Genomic DNA, 27500 nt, shown 5'->3' with positions numbered 1-27500 from the left:
AAACTCAACATTGCTATTACAAGAATTGGAAACCTTATGGGCACCCTAATATTCTTGCCGAATTTATAGCCGGACAATTAAAGAATCGAGTTTCATTTCGAAAGGCAATGAAAAAGGCTATTGAATTAACTGAGCAAGCGGATACAAAAGGAATTCAAATACAAATTGCAGGGCGTATCGACGGAAAAGAAATCGCACGTGTCGAATGGATCCGAGAAGGTAGGGTTCTCTACAAACCATTGGAGCGAAAATTGAGTATTGCTCTTATAGAGTTCGAACTATCTATGGGGTATTAGGAATCAAAATTTGATATTTATAGACGAAGAATAATAAGAATAAGACTTACTTGTCTTTACGTTCTATTCTGCGATAGAACAAAAATGACAAATTCTTTGATTTTTGATTGAACATAAAAATCAAAAATGAGCAGTTCTAAATTCTATAAGGTTAAATAAAATTTGATTGATCATTTGATATAATTGCTATGCTTAGTGTGCGACCTGTTGGGTTTTTAGGCTTAGGATTCAAAAAAAATGGGCGGACCACAGTATAAGCTAATAACTATAGCACTAATAACCAACTCATCGCTTCGGATTATCTGGATCCAAAGAATCAGTCAAGATATGATATATTGGTCATATCATTATAGCAACTGAATTTTTTTTGCATTAAGTAAAAGACAAAACCAATCTGATTATGAATAGATCGAAATTGTGAAGCAAAATAAAAAGTATGTGGATAAATAGAAGGATGAGAGAAAGAGAGAAACAGAAATAGCAATGAAATGATATAGGATTCCAATATGTAAGGTCTATGAAGCATCTCATAAAGAGCAATGTAATAGAGCATCAATAGAGATTCATCAATAATTAGATGAATATCTGTTCATTGAAGAAAAAATCAAGAGCCTTAACTTAAGTCAATAAAGACTGAGAAGGTTGACTCAAGAAGAAATTTTATTTTTATTTTATTAAATAAATATTAAATTAAAAAATTAAATTAATAAATATTAATAAATTAAGGCTCCATTGGAGAATTCAGACCTAAGCATTAATCGAGAGCGATGGGGACGACGGAACTCAGAATGCAGAGGATTCTATTGAAAACGAATCCTAATGATTTATCGGGGAGGATGGCGGAACAAACCAGAGACCACTGCATTTCTTTTTATTCTGATTCTGAGAGGTCATGGGTTAACCTGACAACTGAACTAGAAAAAGAGTAAATATTCGCCCGCGAAAATTTGAGTTTAATTTTATTTGATTGTTCAATTTTTGTCGATCTGAATCTGATATGAATATGATAAAAAACAAAATAAAGATTCGTTATAACATTATAACAAAACCAAGATAAGACATTATCTAGAAATAGAATCCGTGTTTAATTCCTTATACTTATATATATATCCAATAGATCCAAACAAGATATACAAATTTCTAATAAATCAGATAAAATCGCAAAGCAAAGAATCCCAAGATTCAATTATTCATTAACTACCCGTATATCTTAAGATTAAGAATTAAATATTTTTTTATTCATTTTTTTCGTGAGGAGCTGGATGAGAAGAAACTCTCATGTCCAGTTCTGTAGTAGAGATGGAATTCATAAACAACAACCATCAACTATAACCCCAAAAGAACCTGATTTCGTAAACAACATAGAGGAAGAATGAATGGGATATCTTATCGAGGTAATCGAATTTGTTTCGGTAGATATGCTCTTCAAGCACTTGAACCCGCTTGGATTACATCTAGACAAATAGAAGCGGGGCGCCACACAGTGACACGAAATGTACGTTGTGGTGGAAAAATATGGGTACGTATATTTCCAGACAAACCTGTTACGGTAAGAACTACAGAAACACGTATGGGTTCGGGGAAAGGATCTCCCGAGTATTGGGTAGCTGTCGTTAAACCGGGCAGAATACTTTATGAAATGAGCGGAGTAGCCGAAAATATAGCCAGAAAGGCTATTTCAATAGCGGCGTCAAAAATGCCTATAAAAACTCAATTCATTATTTCAGGATAGGAATATAGAACCAAAGGAAAGAAGTCTTGTCTTGGGAATAAAAAAACAATTGCGAGTTTCCTTTTTTTTTTTTGACAAACAATATTTCTTTTTTTCTTCGTCCTTGTTACATTGAAAAAGAGATTTCAAAATGATTCAACCTCAGACCCATTTGAATGTAGCAGATAACAGCGGGGCCTGAGAATTGATGTGTATTCGAGTCATAGGAGCTAGTAATCGCCGATATGCTCATATTGGTGACGTTATTGTTGCTGTGATCAAGGAAGCAGTACCAAATACACCTCTAGAAAGATCAGAAGTGATCAGAGCTGTAATTGTACGTACTCGTAAAGAACTCAAACGCGACAACGGGATGATAATACGATATGATGACAATGCTGCCGTTGTCATTGATCAAGAAGGAAATCCAAAAGGAACTCGAATTTTTGGTGCGATCGCCCGGGAATTGAGACAGTTAAATTTCACTAAAATAGTTTCATTAGCTCTTGAGGTATTATAAGACGAGACCCAAGTATAGTTAGAGTATTTAGAGTATTTAAATGGCATAGATTAATTAGTAGATTGTGTCTCACGTATATACCTTTACTAAGTAAAAAAAAAAGACCACGTTGGTTATATCAAAATTCGGGAGCAACAAAAATTTTAGTTTACCATGGGTAAGGACACTATTGCTGACATAATAACCTCTATACGAAATGCTGATATGAATAGAAAAGGAACGATTCAAATAGGATCTACTAACATCACTGAAAACATTGTTAAAATACTTTTACGAGAAGGTTTTATCGATAACGTAAGGAAACATCGGGAACGCAACAAATATTTTTTGGTTTTAACCCTACGACATAGACGGAATAGAAAAGGACCACATAGAACTATTTTAAATTTACGACGGATCAGTCGACCAGGTCTACGAATCTATTCTAACTATCAACAAATTCCTAGGATTTTAGGCGGATGGGGATTGTAATTCTTTCTACTTCGGGGTATAATGACAGACCGGGAGGCTCGACTAGAAGGAATCGGTGGAGAAATTTTGTGTTCTATATGGTAATCTGTCCGGTATACGAATTGTATCCGAAACTCTCCATTTGTGCAAAAAAAAAAGAAAAAAGCACGGGTTGTCTAATAGAACTCCTCCTGCCCTACGGTAGTTGATACGTCAAGGAAGTTTTACCTGGAATAAAAGAACAAAAAAATGGATTCATGAAGGTTTAATTTAATTAGTAAATCACTCCCACTCTGGATTCCTTTAGATAATGAAGATCTGATTTTAGGTTATGTTTCGGGAGAGTTTTACCAACGTGGGATAGAGTCAACAAAAGTGAAGTAAGTGCTTATGATTCAACCAGGGGGGCGTATAATTTATAGACTTCGCAACAAGGATTCGAACGATTAGGTAGTTTTTTCAACTTCAAGATTTCTTTCGGGGGGATCCAATTCAAATTTCAAGAAACTTATTTTCTTCCAATAAGCGAATTCGGAAAAATTTAAGGAATAACAACTATGAAAATAAGGGCTTCCGTTCGTAAAATTTGTGAAAAATGTCGCCTAATCCGTAGGAGGGGACGAATTATCGTAATTTGTTTTAACCCGAGACATAAACAAAGACAAGGATAATCTTTCTATTCTAAAAAGAACTCCTGAAAGAAAAGAAACTAATCTTAAAGAAAGCGATAAACAAATAAAAATAGAAGATCTGTTTTGACATGAAATGGATATATCCATATATCTCTGACTTATCTTTATGAAATGATAAAATATGGCAAAACCTATACCAAAAGTTGGTTCACGTAGGAATGGGCGCAGTAGTGCACGGAAAAGTGCACGTAGAATACCAAAAGGAGTTATTCATGTTCAAGCAAGTTTCAACAATACCATTGTTACTGTTACAGATGTACGGGGTCGGTAATCTCTTGGTCCTCCGCCGGCACTTGTGGATTCAAGGGTACAAGAAGGGGACTCTTTGCTGCTCAAACCGCAGCGGGAAATGCTATTCGAGCAGTAGTAGACCAAGGTATGCAACGAGCGGAAGTTATGATAAAGGGTCCTGGTCTCGGAAGAGATGCAGCATTACGAGCTATTCGTAGAAGTGGTATACTATTAAGTTTCGTACGGGATGTAACCCCTATGCCACATAATGGCTGTAGACCTCCTAAAAAAAGACGTGTGTAGAAATAAACACTAAAGAGATTTCAAGAGAAATAAATGATTCAATGATCTGATCAAATAAAATAATATTACTATGGTTCGAGAGAAAGTAAAAGTCTCTACTTCGACTCGGACACGACAGTGGAAGTGTGTTGAATCAAGAACAGATAGTAAGCGCCTTTATTATGGACGCTTTATTCTGTCTCCACTTATGAAAGGCCAAGCCGACACAATAGGCATTGCGATGCGAAGAGCTTTGCTTGGAGAACTAGAAGGAACATGCATTACACGTGCAAAATCTGAGAAAATACCCCACGAATATTCTACCATAGTAGGTATTCAAGAATCAGTCCATGAAATTTTAATGAATTTGAAAGAAATTGTATTGAGAGGGAATTTGTATGGAACTCGTAACGCCTTTATTTGTGCCAAGGGTCCCGGATATGTAACTGCTCAAGACATCATCTTACCACCTTCTGTGGAAATCGTTGATAATACACAGCATGTAGCCAGCCTAACCGAACCAATTGATTTGTGTATTGATTACAAATCGAGAGAAATAGAGGATACGGTATAAAAACGCCAAAGAACTTTCACGACGGAAGTTATCCTATAGATGCTGTATTCATGCCTGTTCGAAATGCGAATCATAGTATTCATTGTTATGGGAATGATAATGAAAAACAGGAGATACTTTTTCTAGAAATATGGACAAATGGAAGTTTAACTCCGAAAGAAGCACTTCATGAAGCTTCTCGTAATTTGATTGATTTATTTATTCCTTTTCTACATACGGAAGAAGAAAACTTACATTTAGAAAACAATCAACACGATGTTACTTTACCTTTTTTTCCGTTTCATGATAGATTAGTTAAACTAACAAAAAAGAAAAAAGAAATAGCATTGAAATATATTTTTATTGACCAATCAGAATTGCCTCCCAGGATCTATAATTGTCTCAAAAAGTCCAATATACATACATTATTGGACCTTTTGAATAACAGTCGAGAAGACCTTATGAAAATTGAACACTTTCGCATAGAAGATGTAAAACAAATATTGGGCATTCTAGAAAAGAAGTAGAAAAAGCATTTCGAAATTGATTTATCAAAATTTTAATCCAATGGATTTTGAACCTTCAGCACAATCCATAGATTCGGACCAGAATTGAATAAATGTATCTAGGGAGAATTCACTTTGCCTTTGAAGTGACTACTCCCTAGATACGCACATCATGATATTTTTTTTTTAATTGATTCAATTTAAAAAAGACCTAAAGTTAGGATTTATCAATCGGTAATGTTGCTCCAATACCCAACCAAAGGGCTACTGCAGTACCAATCAAAAAAACGGTTGTCGCTACTGGACGACGAAATGGATTTTGGAATTTATTAACATTTTCCAAAAACGGTACTGTTAATAATCCCGCGGGTACTGAAACCATTAAAAGAACACCCAATAACTTGTTAGGTACTGTACGAAGTATTTGAAATACAGGAAAGAAATACCATTCAGGTAATATTTCCAAAGGAGTTGCAAATGGATCCGCGGGTTCACCAATCATTGAAGGTTCTAGAACCGCTAAGCCCACGTTACAAGCAATAGTACCGAGAATTACTACTGGAAAAATATATAAAAGATCATTGGGCCATGCGGGTTCCCCATAATAATTATGACCCATACCTTTAGCTAATTTAGCTCTTAATACAGGATCGTTCAAGTCAGGTTTTTTTGTTATTAGGATAGGTGAATTTTTCTAGATCCATCCCCCAAAGGAACCGGACATGATAATTTTTCATCATCCGGCTCAAGCAAAAGTCAATCGAATCAAATGGATACAAACGGATACCTATAAAATAAATCTATATTCTATATGTTTAAAATAAATCTATATGTTATCCCCACATATATGAATGGTTCCATATGTAAGAAAAAGTTACCTGATTCCATTTTACGGAGTTGCAATTATACATTCCAAGGAATTTCATTTTTACAGGTAAATGCTCAATACCCAAGTAGGCGTACAAAATTGATCGTGATCAAGTGCTTTATGGGTCGTCTTAGGCCTTGCGATTCACCTTTATCCCAAAAATATATCGAGATTTTTTACATACAAAGGATTTACTTGTTACTAATATAGTCTAGCCTTTGCTCTTCTTTAGATCCCTTGTTTCACCTGATAGTATAATTAAATCGGGTCGATGCAGAAGAAATGAATGCATTTTCATACTATTAAGATAAGAAAGTAAAAAAACTAAAATCTAATTTTGATTATGCCAAATCACTTATTCTACTGGATCTTACGGAGCCCTATTTATACACAACATCGTCAGGTCTGATCATAGAAAAGATTCTCTTCAAGCGAACCAGCCTATCCTTTGTATGGGGCTTACACGGTGGTTGAAACAAAGACACATTTGGTTGTGAATTCCAATGTAGCAGATAAAGGCATATTTCTGCACGGCCCAATCAATAGTTCAAGTCACACACCCCCATAATCCATTTTCTTCGGGGAATTCCCTTCAACTATTCATGTCAAATAAATACTAGAATATTGTTGTAGTTGAAAGGAAATATCCAAATACATGTCTTATTTTTTTTTTCAATAATCCATATTTGTAGCAATGAAATACTATTGTTCCTCCCCCAAGTAATAAGATAAATTATTGGTTACAATATAGCTATGGTCTATATTCTCTATAAAGGACCAGAAATGCCTTGCTTACGTATCATTAGGAAATGCATTAACATAAATACAGCAGTAAGAAGGGGTAATACAAAAGTGTGTAAACTATAAAAATGGGTCAAAGTGGATTGTCCCACACTAGAACTTCCATGAAATAACTCTACCAAAGGTGATCCTATTACCGAAATAACTTCCGGAACGCCTGTTATGATTTTGACTGCCCAATAACCAATTTGGTCTTGAGGTAAGGAATAACCTGTTATGCCAAAAGATGCGGTCAACACACCCAAAACCACGCCTGTAACCCAAGTTAATTCGCGAGGTTTTTTAAAATCACCAGTGAGATAGACACGAAATACGTGCAGGATCATCATTAAGACCATCATACTTGCCGACCATCGATGAACTGATCGGATTAACCAACCAAAGTTAGCTTCAGTCATTATGTATTGAACAGAAGCAAAAGCCTCAGTAACGGTTGGACGATAGTAAAAAGTCATAGCAAATCCTGTAGCTACTTGTACCAAAAAACAAGTAAGCGTAATTCCTCCTAGACAATAAAATATGTTAACATGAGGAGGAACATATTTACTAGTTATATCATCTGCAATCGCCTGAATTTCGAGGCGCTCTTCGAACCAATCATAGACTTTATTGAGATAGGTAAACCAAGAGGACCCCCCCCCGAGAACCGTATATGAGAATTTCATCTCGTACAGCTCAAACAAAACACCCAAGTATTAGCTGAAACGGATATGGAATAGAAAGTTTGAAACTTCTTAATCTTTTCATTCAATTTTATCTGAAGACACAAAAGAGTGAAAATCCGAAAGCTCTTTGTTGTAGTTGTAATTATAATGCCAAAAATCAAGTCGGCGCAGTCGTCTTTATGTTGATCGTTACAGGCCTCTTGAATCTTCTATTTACCTACTTATTTCTTTTTCTTTGCTTTGATTTGTTCTTTGTATGAAATGTGGCTTTATTCTTGTTTTCTTTCTTTTTGATAGGAATTCTCTTGTTAAGACCCTATGAATCAATTGAAACTTCAGATTCATACCAGAACCGCGATGATTCAATAAAACCTTCAAACTAAGTCCAAAGATTCTTTGAGTAAGAACCATTGGATCATCACTTATTCAATCAATAGAATAGATATAATAAATAAAAATACAAAGAAAAGAAAGGTTTGTCCTTTGATCAAAATAAGCATAAACTAAATGAGAGTTTGAAAGAATAAAAAATCTTTCGATTTATAAATAATATAACTCTTTCTTTGAATTTTTTTTTTGAGTCCGGCCGCGAGGTTTGAATATTAAGTATGAATCATAGTTCAAATACTTTGTGATCCATTTCATATATTCCGTGCTCCAGATACTAGAATGACTATCCGACGGGATAAAACTATCTCGATCAAGATGACAGACCCATTTTCTGTACTATCAATAGGATCAATTATAACAAGTCACACACTCATATTCCGGAAATACAGAAACAAATAAATTTCGCGGTCGAACTACCGAAATAGAATGGGGCTAAAAATCGAGAACTAAAAGTTTCAATTTTTGTATTGAAACGCGAGGCTTCGTGATTCTTGTGAATCTAATTCATTGAAATTCCATCCAGTAAAACGGAAGAATTATAAATCTCCAAAATAATAGATAAGAATATCGCAATAAAGCCATTGCGACACCCATCAAAGGAGTCGTTCCTCATCCAGGGGCTACCTTACCATATTCCGAATTCAATGGTTTCAAAAATCCCCTACAACAGTTCGTCTTGGACCAGATCTAGAACTACCTCAACGGTTTGTGTAGCCATAAATCTTATTTTGTATTCAGTGAGATCTGTTGACTTTGTATATCATTCCGCTGTAAATAAACAATCTTATCATAGACCCATTGTGATCTTGAAATTATATAATAATGGAAACAGCAACCTTAGTCGCCATCTCTATATCTGGTTTACTTGTAAGTTTTACTGGGTACGCCTTATATACTGCTTTTGGGCAACCCTCTCAACAATTAAGAGATCCATTCGAGGAACATGGGATTAATTGAGTAATGAGCCTCCCAATATTGGGAGGCTCATTACTCAATTGAGATAATGAAAATCATTTCATTTTTTAGTTAGAATTTTAGGCGGTTCTCGAAAAAGATAGCGAAAAAATTATCCCTAGAGTAGATACTAAGAGGAATGTATAAACCAATGCTTCCATAAATTGATCGTGGTTTACAATTATAGCTTCCGTACCTGTTTATTTGGAATCATCTCCGAATAAAGAAAGAACAAGAATCAAAGAAAAGGCAGCGATTTAAATCAAGATTTTTCCAGCAGCCTATGGCAAATCACAAATAGAAGTAGAAGCAAAAATAACAAAGCAATCTTGCATCAGACTACTTGTCTTCTTGTAGTTGATCTCCAAGTTTTGGAATGCTCCAAATTCCACTTGAGCATCCAAATCTGGATCAATACCGGCAAAACATCTCTGAACAGGGTTCTAGCACCATGCCAAATGTGTCCGAAGAAGAAAAGCAAGGCAAACGAAGCATGCCCAAAAGTAAACCAACCCCTCGGACTGCTACGAAAAACACCATCGGATTTCAAAGTAGCACGATCTAATTCAAAAATTTCACCCAATTGAGCACGTCTAGCATATTTTTTCACAGTAGCAGGATCACTATAACTCACTCCATTGAGTTCGCCGCCATAGAACTCAACAGTTACACCTACTTGTTCGACACTATACTTTGATTCTGCCCTTCTAAAAGGGACATCCGCTCTAACAATTCCGTCTCCGTCTACCAAAACAACCGGAAATGTTTCAAAAAAAGTAGGCATACGACGTACAAAAAGTTCACGCCCGTCTTTATCTCTAAAGATAGGGTGCTCCTAACCACCCAACGGCTATTCCATCCCCGTTGTCCATTGAACCCGCTCTGAATAATCCTCCTTTGCCGGATTATTGCCAATGTAATCATAAAAGCTAATTTTTCAGGAATTTTAGACCAAGCTTCTGATAAACTTTGATTTTCGGCTAACCCAGCACTAACCCTTCGATATATTTCTTGCTGGAAGTATCCTTGATCCCATTGATAACGAGTAGGACCAAATAATTGATGGGGTAGTTGCTGAACCATACCACATAGTTCCGGCAACAACAAAAGCTGCAAAAAAGACAGCAGCTATACTACTGGAAAGGACGGTTTCAATATTTCCCATACGTAATCCTTTGTATAAACGTTGGGGCGGGCGGACACTAAGATGGAATAAGCCCGCTAATATGCCCAATGTCCCTGCTGCAATATGATGAGAGGCTATTCTCCCGGAACAAAAGGATCAAAACCTTCCACGCCCCACGCCGGATTTACAGGTTGACCTTGCCAGTTAGTCCATAAGGGTCCGACACCCATATTCCAGGACCATACAATCCTGTTACATGAAATGCGCCAAAGCCAAAGCAAGCCACTCCTGAGAGAAATAAATGAATTCCAAAAATCTTGGGCAAATCCAAAGAAGGTTTTCCTGTGCGCTCATCACAAAAAATTTCTAGATCCCAATATACCCAATGCCAGATAGCTGCCAAGAAGCACAAGCCAGAAAACACAATATGTGCTCCGGCCACACCTTCGTAACTCCAAATACCCGGATTTGTTATAGTCCCCCCTGTAATACTCCAACCGCCCCATGAATTGGTTATTCCTAAACGAGTCATGAAGGGTATAACGAACATACCTTGTCTCCACATTGATCAAGAACGGATCGGAGGGATCAAAAACGGCTAATTCATATAGAGCCATTGAACCGGCCCAACCAGCAACCAGAGCCGTATGCATTATATGAACAGAAAGCAAGCGACCGGGATCATTCAATACGACAGTATGAACACGATACCAAGGCAAACCCATGGAAATACCCCTTTATCAACGAAAAATAGACACTATGTAACTTTATTGCATTGGAATACCTCCCCTTTTGGGTGGATTCTTTCGGAGAAAGGATTAATATTTGTTCTATTCCATTAGTAATTAAGGGAAGAATTCGGCTCAGAAGAAAAAAGAGAAGCAGATCTATTCTATACCCGATAAGTATCAATACGCAATGGGGGTTGATCCTATTTTTTATGAATGAACGTATCCCTATTTGTTCATCATTCAAAGGACCTATTGGTAAGAATTCTCTTTCATTCATTCTGTCTTTCTTTATTTTATATTTTATGGCCTTATTCTATCTATGTATAAAATATGAGGCCAATATTATTAAGACCATTATTACGCTTCCAGATCAAAGTGAAATATAGTATTTAATTCTTTTTCTTTCCTTTAATGCCTATTGGTGTTCCAAAAGTTCCTTTTCGAAATCCGGGAGAGGAAGATGCAGTTTGGGTTGACGTATAGTGCGACTTGTCAAATATATTGGGTCATATGGGATTCCCCCGTTCTCTCGCCCGATCGAGATATCCTCTGTTTCGCCCAAAAAAGATTGATTGAATTATCAAAATTTGTAGCGTGAAGTGTAATGAAGTGCAATTAGAGATCCATTTCATTTTTTTGGGGGGGTATCCAGATTAATATTTTCAATTAGAATGATTTATGGTTGGCTTGGTTGGACCGAAAAAATGAAGCATCCAGGCTCCGTTTAGAAAAAACCCAATTGGTAATACATTTATGATTACCACCTATATCATAATCATAAATCTTTTTATTTACAAATTGAATAGAAATAAGAACGATTTCAAACTATTAATCAATCGAATAATATGAGAAATACGTTGAATATTTGGCGGAAAACATGAAAGAAAAAGGAATTAAAATAAAAAGGAAATGAAATCATAGCAAAAGATGTGGTATTGGGTCATTTGTCCTATATGCGCAAATCAAAATCGGGCGGATCTTTACTCGGAGTAGAGCATAAACCTAAAAAATTGAATAAAAATTGATGAAACCCATTCAGGAACAAGAAAATGACATCGTGATTTGATTGAATCCCAATGAAAAAAATAGATCAATGAAAAGTTTGTGCGATAAGTTTAGCGAATTTTTCTATATTATAGATTATAGGAAAACGGGCCAAAACTTATCTTTCTTTAATTTCATTTTATTTAAAAATGTAAGAAAAGCCCTTCGTTAGAAATTAGAAGTTAGAAAAGGCACACTAGAAAAACGAAGGATGGCTGGAATCTACACATTGATTTTTTTTTCGCAATTTTTGTTGAACCGTATGCATCAAAAGGTGCCTGTACGGCTACTAAGGGATACAATTTTATCCTAATCAACCGACTTTATCGAGAAAGATTACTTTTTTTAGGCCAAGAGGTTGATAGCGAGATCTCGAATCAACTTATTGGTCTTATGGTATATCTCAGTATAGAGAATGATACCAAAGATCTGTATTTGTTTATAAACTCTCCTGGCGGATGGGTAATACCCGGAGTAGCTATTTATGATACTATGCAATTTGTGCAACCAGATGTGCATACAATATGCATGGGATTGGCTGCTTCAATGGGATCTTTTCTCCTGGCCGGAGGAGAAATTACCAAACGTCTAGCATTCCCTCACGCTCGGCGCCAATGAGTTTTTTTTATTTGATGGAAAGAAAAAAGAAGACTATGCCTTCGCCATATGAAATATGAATTAGTAAGTAATAATAGCATGGCACTTCGAATTCGATATGATATTTTTTTTGATTTCTTTTTTTTTTCAAAACATTAGATTATGTATCGAAAGAGTAGTATGAGAGAAAGGGCATTTCCAATTTTATCTTAGCTTTCGTGGGCCCATCTCAGCGTCACAAACTTTTTTTCTTTTCACACCAGAGGCTATTAACAATATTTATAACAATATTTATGTTATAAAATAAAAGAGTACGAAAAAAAAAGACTATTTTTTTCTTTCTTTTTTTTGAAAAAAAAAAGAAACTTTGGGATTGCTGAATCACAGACGAAATAAATATATAAAGCAACGGAGCCATCATAGTATTTTTGAACTTTTCCGAAAAAAAAAAAGAAGGGTGGTAATTGGATTATTTAGTGATCTGGGTCTAATAGACGCTCTCTATTTTCTTTTTCTTTTTTCGATGAAAGAAAAAAGAGAATTCCATTGTAAAGCCGTATGCAATGCACAAAAAATGCCTGTACGGTTGTTCAATTCTATCTTTTTTTCTTATTATTCTTTAGCTATTTTTAGCTATTCTTCTCGCCTCATTATGTGAGTTAGAAGAACCTTTATTATGTTATATCATCAGGTAATGATCCATCAACCTGCTAGTTCTTTTTATGAGGCACAAACAGGAGAATTTATCCTGGAAGCGGAAGAACTACTGAAACTTCGCGAAAGCCTCACAAGGGTTTATGTACAAAGAACGGGCAAGCCCCTATGGGTTGTATCCGAAGACATGGAAAGAGATGTTTTTATGTCAGCAACAGAAGCCCAAGCTCATGGAATTGTGGATCTTGTAGCGGTTAAATAAGTTAAATAACAAATAGCAATAGCAACGATTTAACACCAATCCACAATTTAATTAAGATTGATTTAATCCCTCTTCTTCCTTTCCTTCTTAACTTAAGCCTAAAGCCTAAGGGGTTAATATTTTATTAATCTATTAAATAGAAAAAGAAGTAATTCAGAATCATCTGGTTAGGATCGATCTAAACCAGTCTATTATGTATATAATTCAGTATGCCAACTATTAAACAACTTATTAGAAATGCAAGACAGCCAATTAGAAATGTCACGAAATCCCCTGTTTGGGGGATGTCCTCAGCGCCGAGGAACATGTACTAGGTGTATAAAAGGACTTGTTCAGATCATGGGCTGAGAAAAAAGAAACAACTTTTTCAGTATCAACGATCCGTACCAGTGAATAGAATGGGGTTCGTCCGTTCACTATCTAAAAAAGCTAGATCTACCATATCCTTCTATTGTGTATGAAATTTATGGTTTCCATTGGCGCAAATCCAATCTTAGAATTTAAGATGAGAAAAATTCCATTGGTAGCAAATGCTTATCCATTAAGCGGGAAAATCCTATTTAAAAAGCAAAAGATTATGCTTCGACTTCTGCAAAGAACGGACTAACAGGGTCAGCTGCCCAATTAATCCTCATCCTTACATACCGTTACTGTATAAGATAGATCTCGTTGTGAAAGATCTATTACTGGAAAATTTATGAGTAGAGCCGAAGAGTGTGAACTGTACAAGTTACCAATTAAATGAAGGAATGAGCTCCGGTGTATAGAGAGGACCTCACCGTTTAAGAAGTAACCATAGAAACGATGGAACCCACTATTTATTTATCCATTTCTATTTACCCTTTATTTTAGTTAATATGCTTTTTTGATACCTAGTATCAATACAATTTCTTATTTCAAGGCGAAATGAAATGCCTAGAAAAAGGAAAATCGTGGTCGGGACGGTTAGAGTAGCAAAAGCCATTGGAATTTTTATTTTATACATTGAAGAATCCGTTTTGTTATTAATAGACTAGAAAAGAATAACTGAAAGAAAGAATTAGTTATTCATCAAAATTTCTTTTATTCAATGACCAGAATTAAACGGGGATATATAGCTCGTAGACGTCGAAAAAATTAGTTTATTTGCATCAAGCTTTCGGGGGCTCATTCAAGACTTACTCGAACTATTACTCAACAAAGAATAAGAGCTTTGGTTTCGGCTCATCGATAGAGATAGGAAAAAGGGATTTTCGTCGTTTGTGGATCACTGAATAAATGCAGTAATTCGTGGGTGGGGTATCCTATAGTTATAGTCGATTAATACACAATCTGTACAAGAAACAGTTGCTTCTGAATCGTAAAATACTTGCACAAATAGCTATCTCAAATAGGAATTGTCTTTATATGATTTCCAACGAGATTAGAAAATAAGGAGATCGGAAGGAATCCAACGAAATGCTTTAAATGAAATGGGGTTCCTCGAGAATGAACTCGGGGAAGGTAGAGTAGAAATTAATATGATAAAAATTCTGATTCTGATAAGGTCATCAAAACAAGATGAGCGAAGACGCTCAATAAAAAAATATTTTTTTCTTCCCCAACCGGATTCGATTCTTTGAAGGGTGTTTATTTATTTCTGGTTCTAAGAGCAGTAGTTCTAGTGGTCGACTCGCTTCTTTCAAACTGTTTCTCATTATTAAGAAAGGGTAACGAAGATAAAATACGAGCTTGTTTTATAGCAATAGTAATTAATCGTTGTTGTTTTAAGGTCAATCTATTTACTCGCCTAGATAATATTTTTCCTTGTTCACTAATAAATCGACTAATTAAACTCATGTTTCTATAATCAATTCGATCCCCCGATTGGATCGGGGGCAAACGCCTACGAAAAGATCGCTTGGATTTAAGAAAGAGTCGCTTGGATTTATCCATGATTTCTTTATTCCTTATTTCTAATATTTCTAAAAAGAATCCTATCCCTATCTCTATTTCTAAAATCCTATTTTGAAAATTCAAATTATAGAATTAATATAATAAATAGGATTTGGTTTGTTTATTTTATTATTGTATTGTTTATTTTATTATTATTTATCATTTCAATATATAATTTAAATATATATAAATTAAAATATATTAATAATATTTAAATAAATAATATTAATAATATAGAAAGAAAATATGCGTTATATAACTAATTATATACTTAATATATTATATACCTAATGTCATATTTTCATATTCTCGGGAAGTGGTGACATACGAGCACTTGATTCGATTTATTTCTTTATCTCCCGTGAATTGTATGTTTGTAATAATAAGGACAGAATTTCTTCAATTCCAATCGATCATGTATTGTGTCGATTTTTTGAGTAATATACCTGGAAATACCTGTTGATTCCTTATTAACGCCGTTTCGAACACAACTGGTACATTCCAAAATAATCGTTACTCGGACATCTTTACTCTTGGCCATGAACCTCCTTTGAGTTTTTAATTCACCCAACTTTTCTATTTTCCGATCAAAAGCGAAGAAGAAAGGAATGAAAAAAAGAAATAAAAGTTGTTAACTCAAACCAAATCTTGAAAGATTTTGTTGCAATCAATATAGTAAATCAATATAGATTTATAGTAAATAATAAGAATAAGTAATACAACGATTTCGAACTCTATTTAGAATCAAACCACCGTACGGTATTTTCTTTAAGTATCTTGTAGGATACTGTTGTTCCAGCCACATTTCTTTTCGCTCTACTAGTAATTTAATTGGAGCTTGAACCCGAGTTTCGGTGAGGTTGAATCCACTTTTTTCGTTCTACCTTCCTTATTTATTTTATCTAATTCTTATCTAATTCTAAAAAAAAACTAAAAAAAGGGGGGGGGCGAGAGAGTAGTCACAGATATTTGATTGTATCTCGATCTAATCTTTTTCGCCCCGTCCCGCGACAATAACTCGAATTAAAAAAAAGGGAATGTTAACGCATCCGGGAAGAAACGATTGATCTCTATCAATAAACCCGCTAAAGAACCGAACCAGAGAGTACTTAGTACCGGTGCTACGGAAAGATATGTTTTTAGATCTCGCATTTAAAATCCTCCTTCTTTATCGTATTACATTATGGTAATACATATATAATCGCATGTATGTGTGGTTAAAGACCACTTGGATTTGTCTATTTGTACCCGGAATTCCTAATTCAAAATTCAAATTTAAATGTACAATGATTCGATAGATAAGATTTTCCTTTCTTAAAACAGCAAAACAAAATAGGTCCCTTTCCGCCTGAGAATTCCTGCTAAAAATATTCATTTATTATTCATTATATGGTTGTTATATGATATGAGACCAAAAGAGGAAATGGAAAGATCCGTTTTGTATATCAATAGATGAAATAAGGTGTGGAAAACAAGACAGGGATTCTCTACAATGACATTGTAGGCCAATTGAAAGGGATGTAGCGCAGCTTGGTAGCGCGTTTGTTTTGGGTACAAAATGTCACGGGTTCAAATCCTGTCATCCCTACCTATTACTTCCTTTGAGCAGTAACGAGGAGTCGTTTTAGATTGATTAAAATTAAGCATACATAATCTATCGTTTTCATATTATATATGATATATGATAGTATAGTTGTGCGCGATGTATTGGGGTTATAAAATAAAAGAATCCTCTTTTTTACAGTCTTATTTATTAAGAAAGCGCTCTTAGTTCAGTTCGGTAGAACGTGGGTCTCCAAAACCCAATGTCGTAGGTTCAAATCCTACAGAGCGCGATTCCGCTCTTGTTAGGTCGAAAATTACACCGAACTGAAAAAAAATTGAACAGCAATTGAATTTGACCTCCTTGGATTAAATTATTAAATTCAAATTATTAAATAAATTGAAATTAAAAAATTTAAGAATTAAAGGGGTCAGTCAAAAAAAGGGTATGTTAATTAATCAAAGGTCCAACTGATCACCACGTCTGTATTGTAAATATGCGGTTACGAATAATCCAGCCAAAGTAATAGGAATTAGACCTAAGACGATTCCAAATAGAAAACTTCAATCATTTCAATTTATTTGAAAGGAGAAAAAGAAAGGTAATATCTATCCCTAAATATTAATTTCTATTGCCCATGAATATCAATACCTAATAATTGATAATTAACACGGTAAGGAGCTATAGAATATATGGAATAGGGCAGAAAGCTTTGTTTTTATGAATTGTTCGTTCATTGAATTAATTTTCAAATAAGTCGTATCTTACTCAGACCAATAAATAAAGCTGAGGTTATAGTTAAAGCCGCTAGTAAAAACCGAAATAACTAGTTATAGTAGGCATGAAGGAGCTAAATGAAATATGTTCTTTTATACATATGTTTATAAAGCACTTACCTAAGTTTCAATTTTAAACGAGAGGGGATAAGCAAAATACCAATTGAAATAATAAGTTCAATTGAAATTTTTGCTTCATCAATCATTATAAATGGTATTCACAAAAATAGAGCGGCAGGACAAGAGTAGAAAAGAAAAGAAATCGATTCATCATCTTTGTAGTTAGGTCAAGAAAAACCTTGGATCTAATACAAGAATACAAGAAAGGCCGCCTCACAAATATTGATTAGTAGAATTTTTTTTTATTCCTTGCTCTTTTTTTTTTATCTATATCTAACGACTACTCTTACTTGTTACTAGACGACTAAGCAATTCCTTAAAATAAAAATAAAAAAAAAAAGAGGGCTTCCAACAAAAAACAAAACCTCTTGTGCAACTACGAAAAAAAGTCAATTTTATATTTCGCATCTAATTGACTTGCGGAAATATGATAATTTCCTTCATGAATTATTATAAACCAACTCGTTGGATTCACGGGTTACCTGATCTTCCGTTTCTAGGCCCAAGCCAATACCTCCAGGAATTTGAGGAATTTTCTATTGCATGATACCTGGTTATACATCGACAAGCAAGAAGAAGAAAGAAATTATCTAGCACTTCACGTCGATATACTGTTTGAAATTGCGTTGCTGTGTCAGAAGAAGGATAGCTATACTGATTCGGTATACTCTAAAAATACCTTTGGTACAATATTGACGATCTCACAAAGATTTAGTTTCGGTGAATTCCCATTTACTGATCCCATCTTTTACGGAATCGATCCCCTACAAGAATATGTGGAGCTCGGCATGTCTGGAAGCACAGGAGAACGTTCTTTGTTGATATTATTACCAGTATTCGATACTGGGTCATTCATAGTATTACTATACCTTCCCTATTCATCGCGGGTTGGTTATTCGTCAGCACAGGTTTAGCTTATGATGTGTTTGGAAGCCCTCGTCCAAACGAGTATTTTACAGAGAGCCGACAAGGAATTCCATTAATAACTGGCCGTTTTGATTCTTTGGAACAACTCGATGAATTTAGTAGATCTTTTTAGGAGGACCCAATGACCATAGATCGAACCTATCCAATTTTTACAGTGCGATGGTTGGCTGTTCACGGACTAGCTGTACCTACCGTTTCTTTTTTGGGGTCAATATCAGCAATGCAGTTCATCCAACGATAAACCTAATTCGAATTAATTATAGAGCTATGACACAATCAAACCCGAACGAACAAAATGTTGAATTGAATCGTACCAGTCTCTACTGGGGTTATTACTCATTTTGTACTTGCTGTTTTATTTTCCAATTATTTCTTCAATTAAGAAAAAAGAGTAGTAGAATACTAAATAATAGTAGGAATTCTCTTATCCCATTCGGAAGGATTGTATCTCATAATTATCTATGACTGTTTATGTCTTTAGCATGACCACTTGATGAAATGCGGAGGAAGGGATAAATGGCCGATACTACTGGAAGGATTCTCTTGGATAATAGGTACGGTAACTGGTATTCCTGTGATCGGTTTAATAGGTATTTTCTTTTATGGTTCATATTCTGGATTGGGTTCGTCCCTGTAATATGGAATAATGGATAATGGGACGAACTAAGTTATAGGCATGAAAGTAAGAACTCAACGGGGCCCGCCTCCTCTTCTTTGTCTGATTCGCGAGGAAGGGTCCTGTTGAATTCTTAATGATCATGATCATAATATTTTGGTCGTATAAATGACAACAAATGGATCACTTTTTCCGATGATTTTTTGAAAATGAACTCAATTTCAATTAATTGATTCATAGCATCTGCTCTTCGATAGTATCTATCGATACTTTCAAGGTTAGAAGAAAAAAGGAATCACTCAATTGGATGACACAATACAATATATATTTAATATTTCTTTTTTTCTGTCGACCAGATTCAAACCTTTTCTAGACTAGTCTAACCTTACTCGATTTATTTTAGTATTTCATCAAAGTTTGAAATTATTTTATAAGTTTATCGCCTTGATTCTATTTTATCAAAAAATCGGTAAGGATTCCTTCTTTTTTTGGTTGTCCATTACTTAGTATATTATACTTATTTCGACTTATTTTATACTTATTATATTATCCTTATTACTTATTCTATTATAAGTAAATCGAAAAATAAAGGGTTCTGAAAAATCTGGAAAATCGAAACTAAGAATAGAAATCTTTGACGAACGGGTCCTGAATTAAAGATATTTCGACACAAGAAAAGGAATTTTACACACCCTTTTCTTGTGTCGAAGGCTAGAAAGACGAAGAATACTCCCTGTAATTATTTGTTCCCCTCATTTAATTTATCCTTCCTTTCTATTCTCCACTTACTTATCTTATGTTTAGTATCTACTCAAATTGAATTTAGAAAACAAAACCTATTCTGTAACATTTAAATCTGACACTGACAATAGGAATATAATTACACCCCCCCCCCAATTTAGTCCAATTTAGATTGAAAAAGAAAAAAGAGGTAAAGACAAATAGTCTTCTTCACAATATACATATTTTGTTTTGAATTTTGAATGCGGTAAAAGCAATTCCTAGAGAAAGAATAGAAACAAGCAAAAGACTTTTCATCCCTTTTTCATTATACCTAACCTAATTGCCAGGAATAATTTGTTCTTTTTACAAATTTGATGTTGATAAATCCACAGATCTAGAAATTCATTTCGGACACTTGAACCTTCTCAAACTGTTTCTTTTTAAGAACCAAAAGATTTGTGCAAAACAATAGATGCCAAGAAGAACAAAAGACCTTGGACGCGTAGTGGGTCTTGAAGTACTATTTCTGCATCCCCTGACCAAATCCACCCACATTAGGATTAATTGTTAATGGTTGATCGAGTTTGATAGATTCACCCTCTGAAACAAGAAGTTCTGGTCCTGGGGATAATATCAACCACTTGATGTCCATCCAAGGCATCCGTTATGGTTATTTCTGTACCCCCTTTTTCTTTTCGTATGATTTTGCTTACTATACCTGTTGCCGTAGCATTATAAACAGTATTGTTACTTTTGTTCCTGTCGGATAAATCTGGCCCTTCCCTGTTTCCGCCTACGTATATGGGATATTTTAAGAAATGAGCATCCTTATTACTAGCAGGGTCTGGGGAAAGAATAGGAAAGGTGATTTCACTATATTTTTTACCAGGAACAGGACCTATCACAAGAATATTTTTCTTAGTGGGCGGTAGTTCTGAAAAGACAGATTGCCTATCTTTTCTTTCATCTCGGCGAAATACGATCAGGCGGGGCTAACTCAAACCCTCTGGTAAAATAAGAACAGCACCCACATTCAAAGCCCCTTTCTTACCATTAGCAAGAACTTGTTTCAGTTGCATATCATAAGGAATTCTAACAACCGCTTCAAATACAGTATCAGGAAGTACCGCTTGTGGAACCTCAATATCCACGGGTTTATTCGCTAAATGGCAATTGGCACATACAATACGCCCAGTTGCTTCTCGTGGATTTTCATACCCCTGCTGCGCAAAAATGGGATATGCATTTGAAATGGAAGCCCCGGTTATTATATAGATCATGAGCGATACGGAAATGGATCGAGTAATCTCCTCCTTTATCCAAGAAAAAGTATTTCTAGTTTGCATGGTCCAATCATTGATCCCGAAAATTTCTACAATAAAATTAGGTAGGTCACTAGTATAGTTCCCTAGCCACGATTCTGCTATTTACTTTACTGAAAACTGAAAAAAAAAAATGACTGAAACAGAGGAGAAATTGTATTCTCCTGATGGGTAGAAAGAGTAAAGTAAGTACGACTTTGCATGCTTTGCTTATCTCGAAAGTAAGAAAGATTCTAATTGAATCCGTGAATCATTTTTCAGTCATTCATTGAATGATAAATAACTACAAGTGACGGAGATACACGATTTAAATAACGAAAGATCCAATATTTTAAAATTGTATCTAGAATGACTGGAAAAGTAGAAACAAGACCAGATATAATTTGATCATTATGAGCAAATCCAAAATCTTTGTATATAGAGCCAATCATTAGTTCCCAACCGTGGGGCGAATGAAATCCTATACATAAATCTGTTAATAAAAGAATAGAAAAAGCTTTTATTGTGTCGCTTAAATTATATAGGAATTCTTGAACCCAAGAGTTAAGAATAAGAAGTTCTTCATTCCCCAAAATAGAATAACCACTTAGAATAACGAAACAGATTAGATTGGTCGAGAAGTGCAAAATCGTATGGATATGATCCTCATTGTGCAGCTTGATCAATTGGATCGTTTCTTTTTGGATTCCTATACGAAGCTTTTGTAGATGTGTTTCCGGGTATTCTTTATCATTTCGTCCAACAGGAAGAGTTCCTCTACTTCTATGAATTGTTCTAGAATACTTTTTCTTGAATATCATTCAAAAAAGTTTCGGATTGCCTAGTATCCCACCAATTAGTAATCCAAGATTTCAGACTTTTATTAAATGAGAGAGAGATCCACCAGGGCAAAAATACTATAGATGCAAGATATAGAAGGGGAGTGAATGCTTTCTTTTTTGCCATTTTTTCATCTGTGAGTTGTTAATGAACCCACCTCATTCGTTGACTTTATGTGATCTAATCTTTCTATCAAGCATGCCTTTCATTATATTATAAAGTAGGGGCCCATGAATCTATTCTCTGTTTTTTTTTGATTCAGTGCTTAGCCCTTGAATCTAATTGAATCTAAAAAGAATACAGAATATAGAAAATAAGAATCCACTTTGAATTCGAATGAAATATATATATTATTGTTATATTGTTTTTGTTTCCATATATCTCAATTGATCAAATTCGAAGCAATTGCCCTCTTTTGATAACTGCCCGAAAGAACCGCTTCAAATAATAAAGATTGTTCTATTCAGATTTTGAGACGAAGGAGCGCCCTGTCTATATCAAGATCGCAATCAAATATGTCGAAAATTTTCGCGGGTTATCTAAACTATATATAGTCTAGAGTCCAGCAATAATTGAAAAAAATTAGGAAAATATTATGCTGATCAAAATGAGTGACAAAAAAAGACAGAAAAGTTATCATTACGTTTATCATTATGTTATAAGAAAGAAATCCACTTGTTTAGTTCTTTAGTTCTTAAGGAGCACAAAAGAAAGGATAAAAGGGGAGGGGCCGATTGAGAAAAGAAAAGTAGAGAAAATTTACAAGATATGATCTATCTGTATCTAACGTATCAACTCCAAATATTGCAAATAAAAAGCGAAAGTCTTTATTTCGATTTGATATATGAGATGAATCCAGTATTTCGATTTCTTGCTTATTTTGTTACTGAATTAAGTTGAGCGGTTTTACATTTACAGACGCATAAAAAACTATTTTTGTGGACAAAAAAAACTGTTTTTTTATGTTATGACTCTTCCGTATACGTCCGCTTTGGTTTGAATGGGCATTCTGAAGAAACTTCAGTTTAGTTCTGCTATAGAAAAAAGAGGATTCTTGGATTGAGCTTTTTCCTCCCGGCGAGAAAGCTTTTATTCTGCAATTCATTTCAAAAGACTTCAATCGGTACACGCAAAAAATAGGCCAATTCAGCAGCTTTTTGTTCAATTTCGCGCGGAGTCAAATTCTCATCAGTACGAGTCAAGGGAACGGCCCCCTGGCCTCTGATTTCCATATAAAGGACACGACGAGCATAAATACCCTCTTTAACTTCTATTCTGATGGACTGAATATCTTTCATAAGGAATCGTAGAAAGATGCGACGATTTTTTCCAGGAAAACCCCAACGAAAAATACAGACTATTCCCTCCTTTCTATCGAATCGATCATAACCACTGCCTACATTCCAAAAAATTGTGCACCACAAATAGGAACTAATAAAGAGGCCTGCGATCCCATAGAAAGACATCACGATTCCTTGTGGAAAAAAAACTATTTGCTGAGACGGAAATAAAGATATCAAATTCCTACCAAGATAACTAGAAGTTCCAACTAATAAAAACCCTAATGAACCAAAAAAAAGGATAAAGGCCCAGCAAAAATTGCTTGTTTTTCGAGATCCCACTATAAATTCTATCCATATAGATTCTGATCGCCAACTCATACATACTAGATCCAGTTGCATTTTATTCGAATTGAGAGAATAACCAAAAAAATTCGACTTTACTTTTTTTGTTTCCGAAGTAACTCTCATCAACTAGTACTATTTTGATATGAACTTTAGAAGGAATTCATCAAATTGCTTCGATCTAAAATCATCCCCTTTATATGATCGCCTATACGGATCTACTAGATATATAGACTTTAATTTCATACATCCGTTCGGTACCGATCCACTTGCTATAATTCATTTAACCCTATACCATGTTTACGTATGCATAAGAGGGGCTTTTTCATTTATGTTCGGTTCGGGTAAGCCGGATGTTATACAATATTCTACTAAATAGGTATCCATGACATCTAAGTCTTGAAAAAATAGATAAGATTTGGTCTTGGCCCCATCGAATCTAAAAATCTTAGTTTTTTGAACATACAAAGATAAAGAAGCCATTGCAATTGCCGGAAATACTAGGCCTACTAAAGGCACAAAAATAGAGGGAAAACTGCTGAAAGTTGTCATAAAATGGGTACCTCAATTTAATATTTGTACCTGTTATTGTTATATTGTTTAGTTAGAAATATATCTTATAACGATTATATTATAATTCGTATATTATACTAATTATATCTAAATACTAAGTATATCTAAGCGAATCTATATATCTAATAGATATCTAATAAGTGCAAGGAATGTAGAATTAAATAAAAGGACTTGCCCATCTTTTTAAATCAAATAAAATAGATGTATATGATAAGATAATCCACTTTCTTTATTATCTTACTTTATTCTTACTTTTCTTATTATTCTATTGTTCTTGTCTTCTAATTTGCATTTTTGAATTTAATAAAGAAAGAGTTTATTACAAATTGTCGAAAGATTCGATTCGTTAGAATCCGATCCAAGAACAGGGATTATTAGTAAAAATAGAATTTTCGGGAGATATAGAAAGATGCAAAACTCTATATTTCTATTCTATTTTTTCTCTATTTAAATTCTATATACATACGCAATAGAGGAGGATAAAATTCGTTTTATTTGTCTCTCCAAATTCGAATTTCATTTCACAGAAGGAAAAATTCGCTTTTTATCTTGTTGCTAGAGGTTTACTCATTAGTAATATCGGATAATGATAATAATAATTATCCAAATGAATCTTCCACTTATTTGATGGGATGGTTAAGAGATTATTCAAAACTTTCACAACTTATCAATGGGTATAACCCATTTGGTATGAATAGTTTATCAGTCTCGCGTGGATGTTCTTATTTGGACATCTTGTTTGGGCTACCGGATTTATGTTCTTAATTTCTTGCGCGGATATTGGCAAGAATTGATCGAAACTTTAGCATGGGCTCATGAACGCACACCTTTAGCTAATTTGATTCGATGGAGAGATAAACCAGTGGCTTTTCTATTGTGCAGGCAAGATTGGTTGATTAGCCCACTTTTCTGTAGGTTATATATTTACTTATGCGGCTTTCTTTGATTGCCTTACATCGGGCAAATTTGGTTAATTTATGTTATGCGCTGTATCTGCGATAATATCATCTCTTTCGATGGAGAAGGGGTATGCCCTCTATTTCTACATCTAGGATCCGACTTGTATCATTGATAATAATAGGAACTGAACCATTATGGCAAAGAAAAGTTTGATTCATAGGAGAAGAAGAGGCAAAATTGGAACAAAATATCATTTGATTCGTCGATCCTCAAAAAGAAATAAGCAAAGTTCCGTCGTTGAGTGAGAAATGGAAAATTCATGGAAAGTTACAATCCTCACCACGAAATAGCGCACCCACACGTCTTCATCGACGTTGCTTTTCGACCGGAAGACCGAGAGACTATCAGACTTTGGACTATCCGGATCAAATGGTCACGTATGTTTGTTGCCGGGGCAACAAGATCAAGTTGGTAAGGATTAAAATATTTACTTTTTCTATTTATTTCTATGATCGATGATCATAGAGGGCCCTTTACCATTCTGTATAAATAGGCTATTCTATTTGTACATATATGGAAGAGGGCGCATTCAATCTTTGTTTGTCCATTAGTTTGGTTTCTTTTCATCGCGGGATAGAGCAGTTTGGTAGCTCGCAAGGCTCATAACCTTGAGGTCATGGGTTCAAATCCTGTTCCTGCAACATTACATTTTTTGACAAAAAAATTAGACTTGACCCTATTAACTAGTCATTTTTTCTTTAGGGTATTATATTCCAATTCCAGTCAACTATTTACAGTCAACTATAACGAATCTTTTATCCTCTTATCTTAAATACATTGCCCTGGCGGATAGCGGAATCGAACCCGTCTTCTCCTGGCAAAGAGAAATTTTACCATTCGACTATATCCGCATTTTCGTTCTTGATTCTTGATACGAAAGAATATTTGGTCAGAGCTAGGACAGATACTTTCTTCAGTTCAGGCGATTTTATCAAATTCCACTACTAAACCAATTAACAATCGAAATTATATAACAATTCAAATGCTTATCAATTAATCAAATTACGTTATTAGCAATTAATATTAATTTATATTATTATTAATATTAAGAATATTAAGTAATTAATAATATTTATATTATTATATTAATATATTTCGATTTATAAATCTATTTCTATATTATTTATTTTATTATTCTATCTATTATTATATTATCTATTTATAATTTATATATTATTTTTATATATATTATTATATATATTTTATATATATTTTTATTTCTATTTAGTTATTATTTTATTTCTATTTAGTTATTATTTATTTTATTTCTATTTAGTTATTATTTAGTTATTATTTATATTTAGTATATTTAGAATTTATTATTATTTAATATTTAATTTAAGTTAAATAGAAAATTAATAATTTAATTTATATAATTAAAATAAATTATTAATTTATTTTCATTTTTTTTATTATGATTTGATTTTATTATTTTCTTTTCATTCATCATTCAAATTCTATTTATTTCATTCAAGTTACATTACAGATTACAGAGTTTGACTGACCCCTCTAATTTTTTTTTATTTTCAAACTTATACTTCTATTATTGAATGTGTCTCAAAATCTGAAAAATTCGTGGGAGGGGTCATTTTTGGATCCAGAATGGATAGATTCAAGAAATAAGAGAATTAAGGATACCCACTAGAAAAACTAATCCAATCCATAAAGATGTACCGGAAAATACAATATTTTTGTTACTCAACCAACCATCAGGAGAAGCAAATACAACAGGTACACTAATCAGTAAGATTGACGAAGTAGCAATTAATGCAAAACAGCCAATTGAAAGCAATAGTCATGTTTCTAATCCTCCAACAAAAGAACTATACCATTTGATCCTCTATGATATTGACCAAAAAATTAATAAAATGCAAGGTAGAGGATTTTACCATGAATCGATTGATTCTATATGACTTATTTCCAACCCTTTAACCGCTTTTATTCGGACATGGGGTCGAGGGTGATTTTTTTATTTCACGTTCACAAATAGGCATGCTAGATTATGCATTTCATCTATCTATATATACAGATAAATAGATTGACCTATAGGTTCACACACGATATCTTTCTATACATAGTGATGGTATCAACTCATATGGCCATGTTCGATTCGGTGGAATAAAATAAAATAGAAATTAGCTGGAGAGATGGCTGAGTGGTTGATAGCTCCGGTCTTGAAAACCGGTATAGTTCGAAACAAAGAACTATCGAGGGTTCGAATCCTCTCTCCTTTTGCTCGATGAATAGAT

General features: G+C 34.2%; 1 protein-coding gene, 2 non-coding genes and 5 pseudogenes across 3 annotated transcripts; 5 read left to right on the top strand and 3 right to left on the bottom strand.

Moving 5' to 3' along the window:
• The first annotated feature begins 2193 nt into the window (after window positions 1–2193).
• LOC128288726 (30S ribosomal protein S11, chloroplastic-like) lies at window positions 2194–4222 on the top strand (annotated as a pseudogene).
• On the top strand, window positions 2216–2527 carry LOC128288733 (50S ribosomal protein L14, chloroplastic-like). Its single transcript, XM_053024930.1, has one exon. The coding sequence runs from the start codon at window positions 2216–2218 to the stop codon at window positions 2525–2527; it is 312 nt and encodes a 103-aa protein (XP_052880890.1).
• A 51-nt stretch (window positions 4223–4273) lies between the features above and the next one.
• Window positions 4274–6348, top strand: LOC128288725 (DNA-directed RNA polymerase subunit alpha-like; annotated as a pseudogene).
• A 2890-nt stretch (window positions 6349–9238) lies between these two features.
• LOC128288723 (photosystem II CP47 reaction center protein-like) lies at window positions 9239–11531 on the bottom strand (annotated as a pseudogene).
• A 5230-nt stretch (window positions 11532–16761) lies between these two features.
• On the top strand, window positions 16762–16835 carry TRNAP-UGG (transfer RNA proline (anticodon UGG)). The gene has a single exon. It is a non-coding gene; the product is annotated as a tRNA-Pro (tRNA).
• Window positions 16836–17008: 173 nt separating this feature from the next.
• TRNAW-CCA (transfer RNA tryptophan (anticodon CCA)) lies at window positions 17009–17082 on the top strand. Its single transcript has one exon. It is a non-coding gene; the product is annotated as a tRNA-Trp (tRNA).
• Window positions 17083–20346: 3264 nt separating this feature from the next.
• Window positions 20347–21439, bottom strand: LOC128288731 (cytochrome f-like; annotated as a pseudogene).
• A 37-nt stretch (window positions 21440–21476) lies between these two features.
• LOC128288732 (chloroplast envelope membrane protein-like) lies at window positions 21477–22683 on the bottom strand (annotated as a pseudogene).
• Window positions 22684–27500: the final 4817 nt, after the last annotated feature.

Source organism: Gossypium arboreum, unplaced genomic scaffold, assembly GCF_025698485.1.
Source record: "Gossypium arboreum isolate Shixiya-1 unplaced genomic scaffold, ASM2569848v2 Contig00269, whole genome shotgun sequence".
In the NCBI taxonomy this organism is placed as follows: Eukaryota; Viridiplantae; Streptophyta; class Magnoliopsida; order Malvales; family Malvaceae; genus Gossypium; species Gossypium arboreum.
Note: the sequence above shows the minus strand (reverse complement) of the source record. Positions and strands in the feature narration are given on the sequence as shown.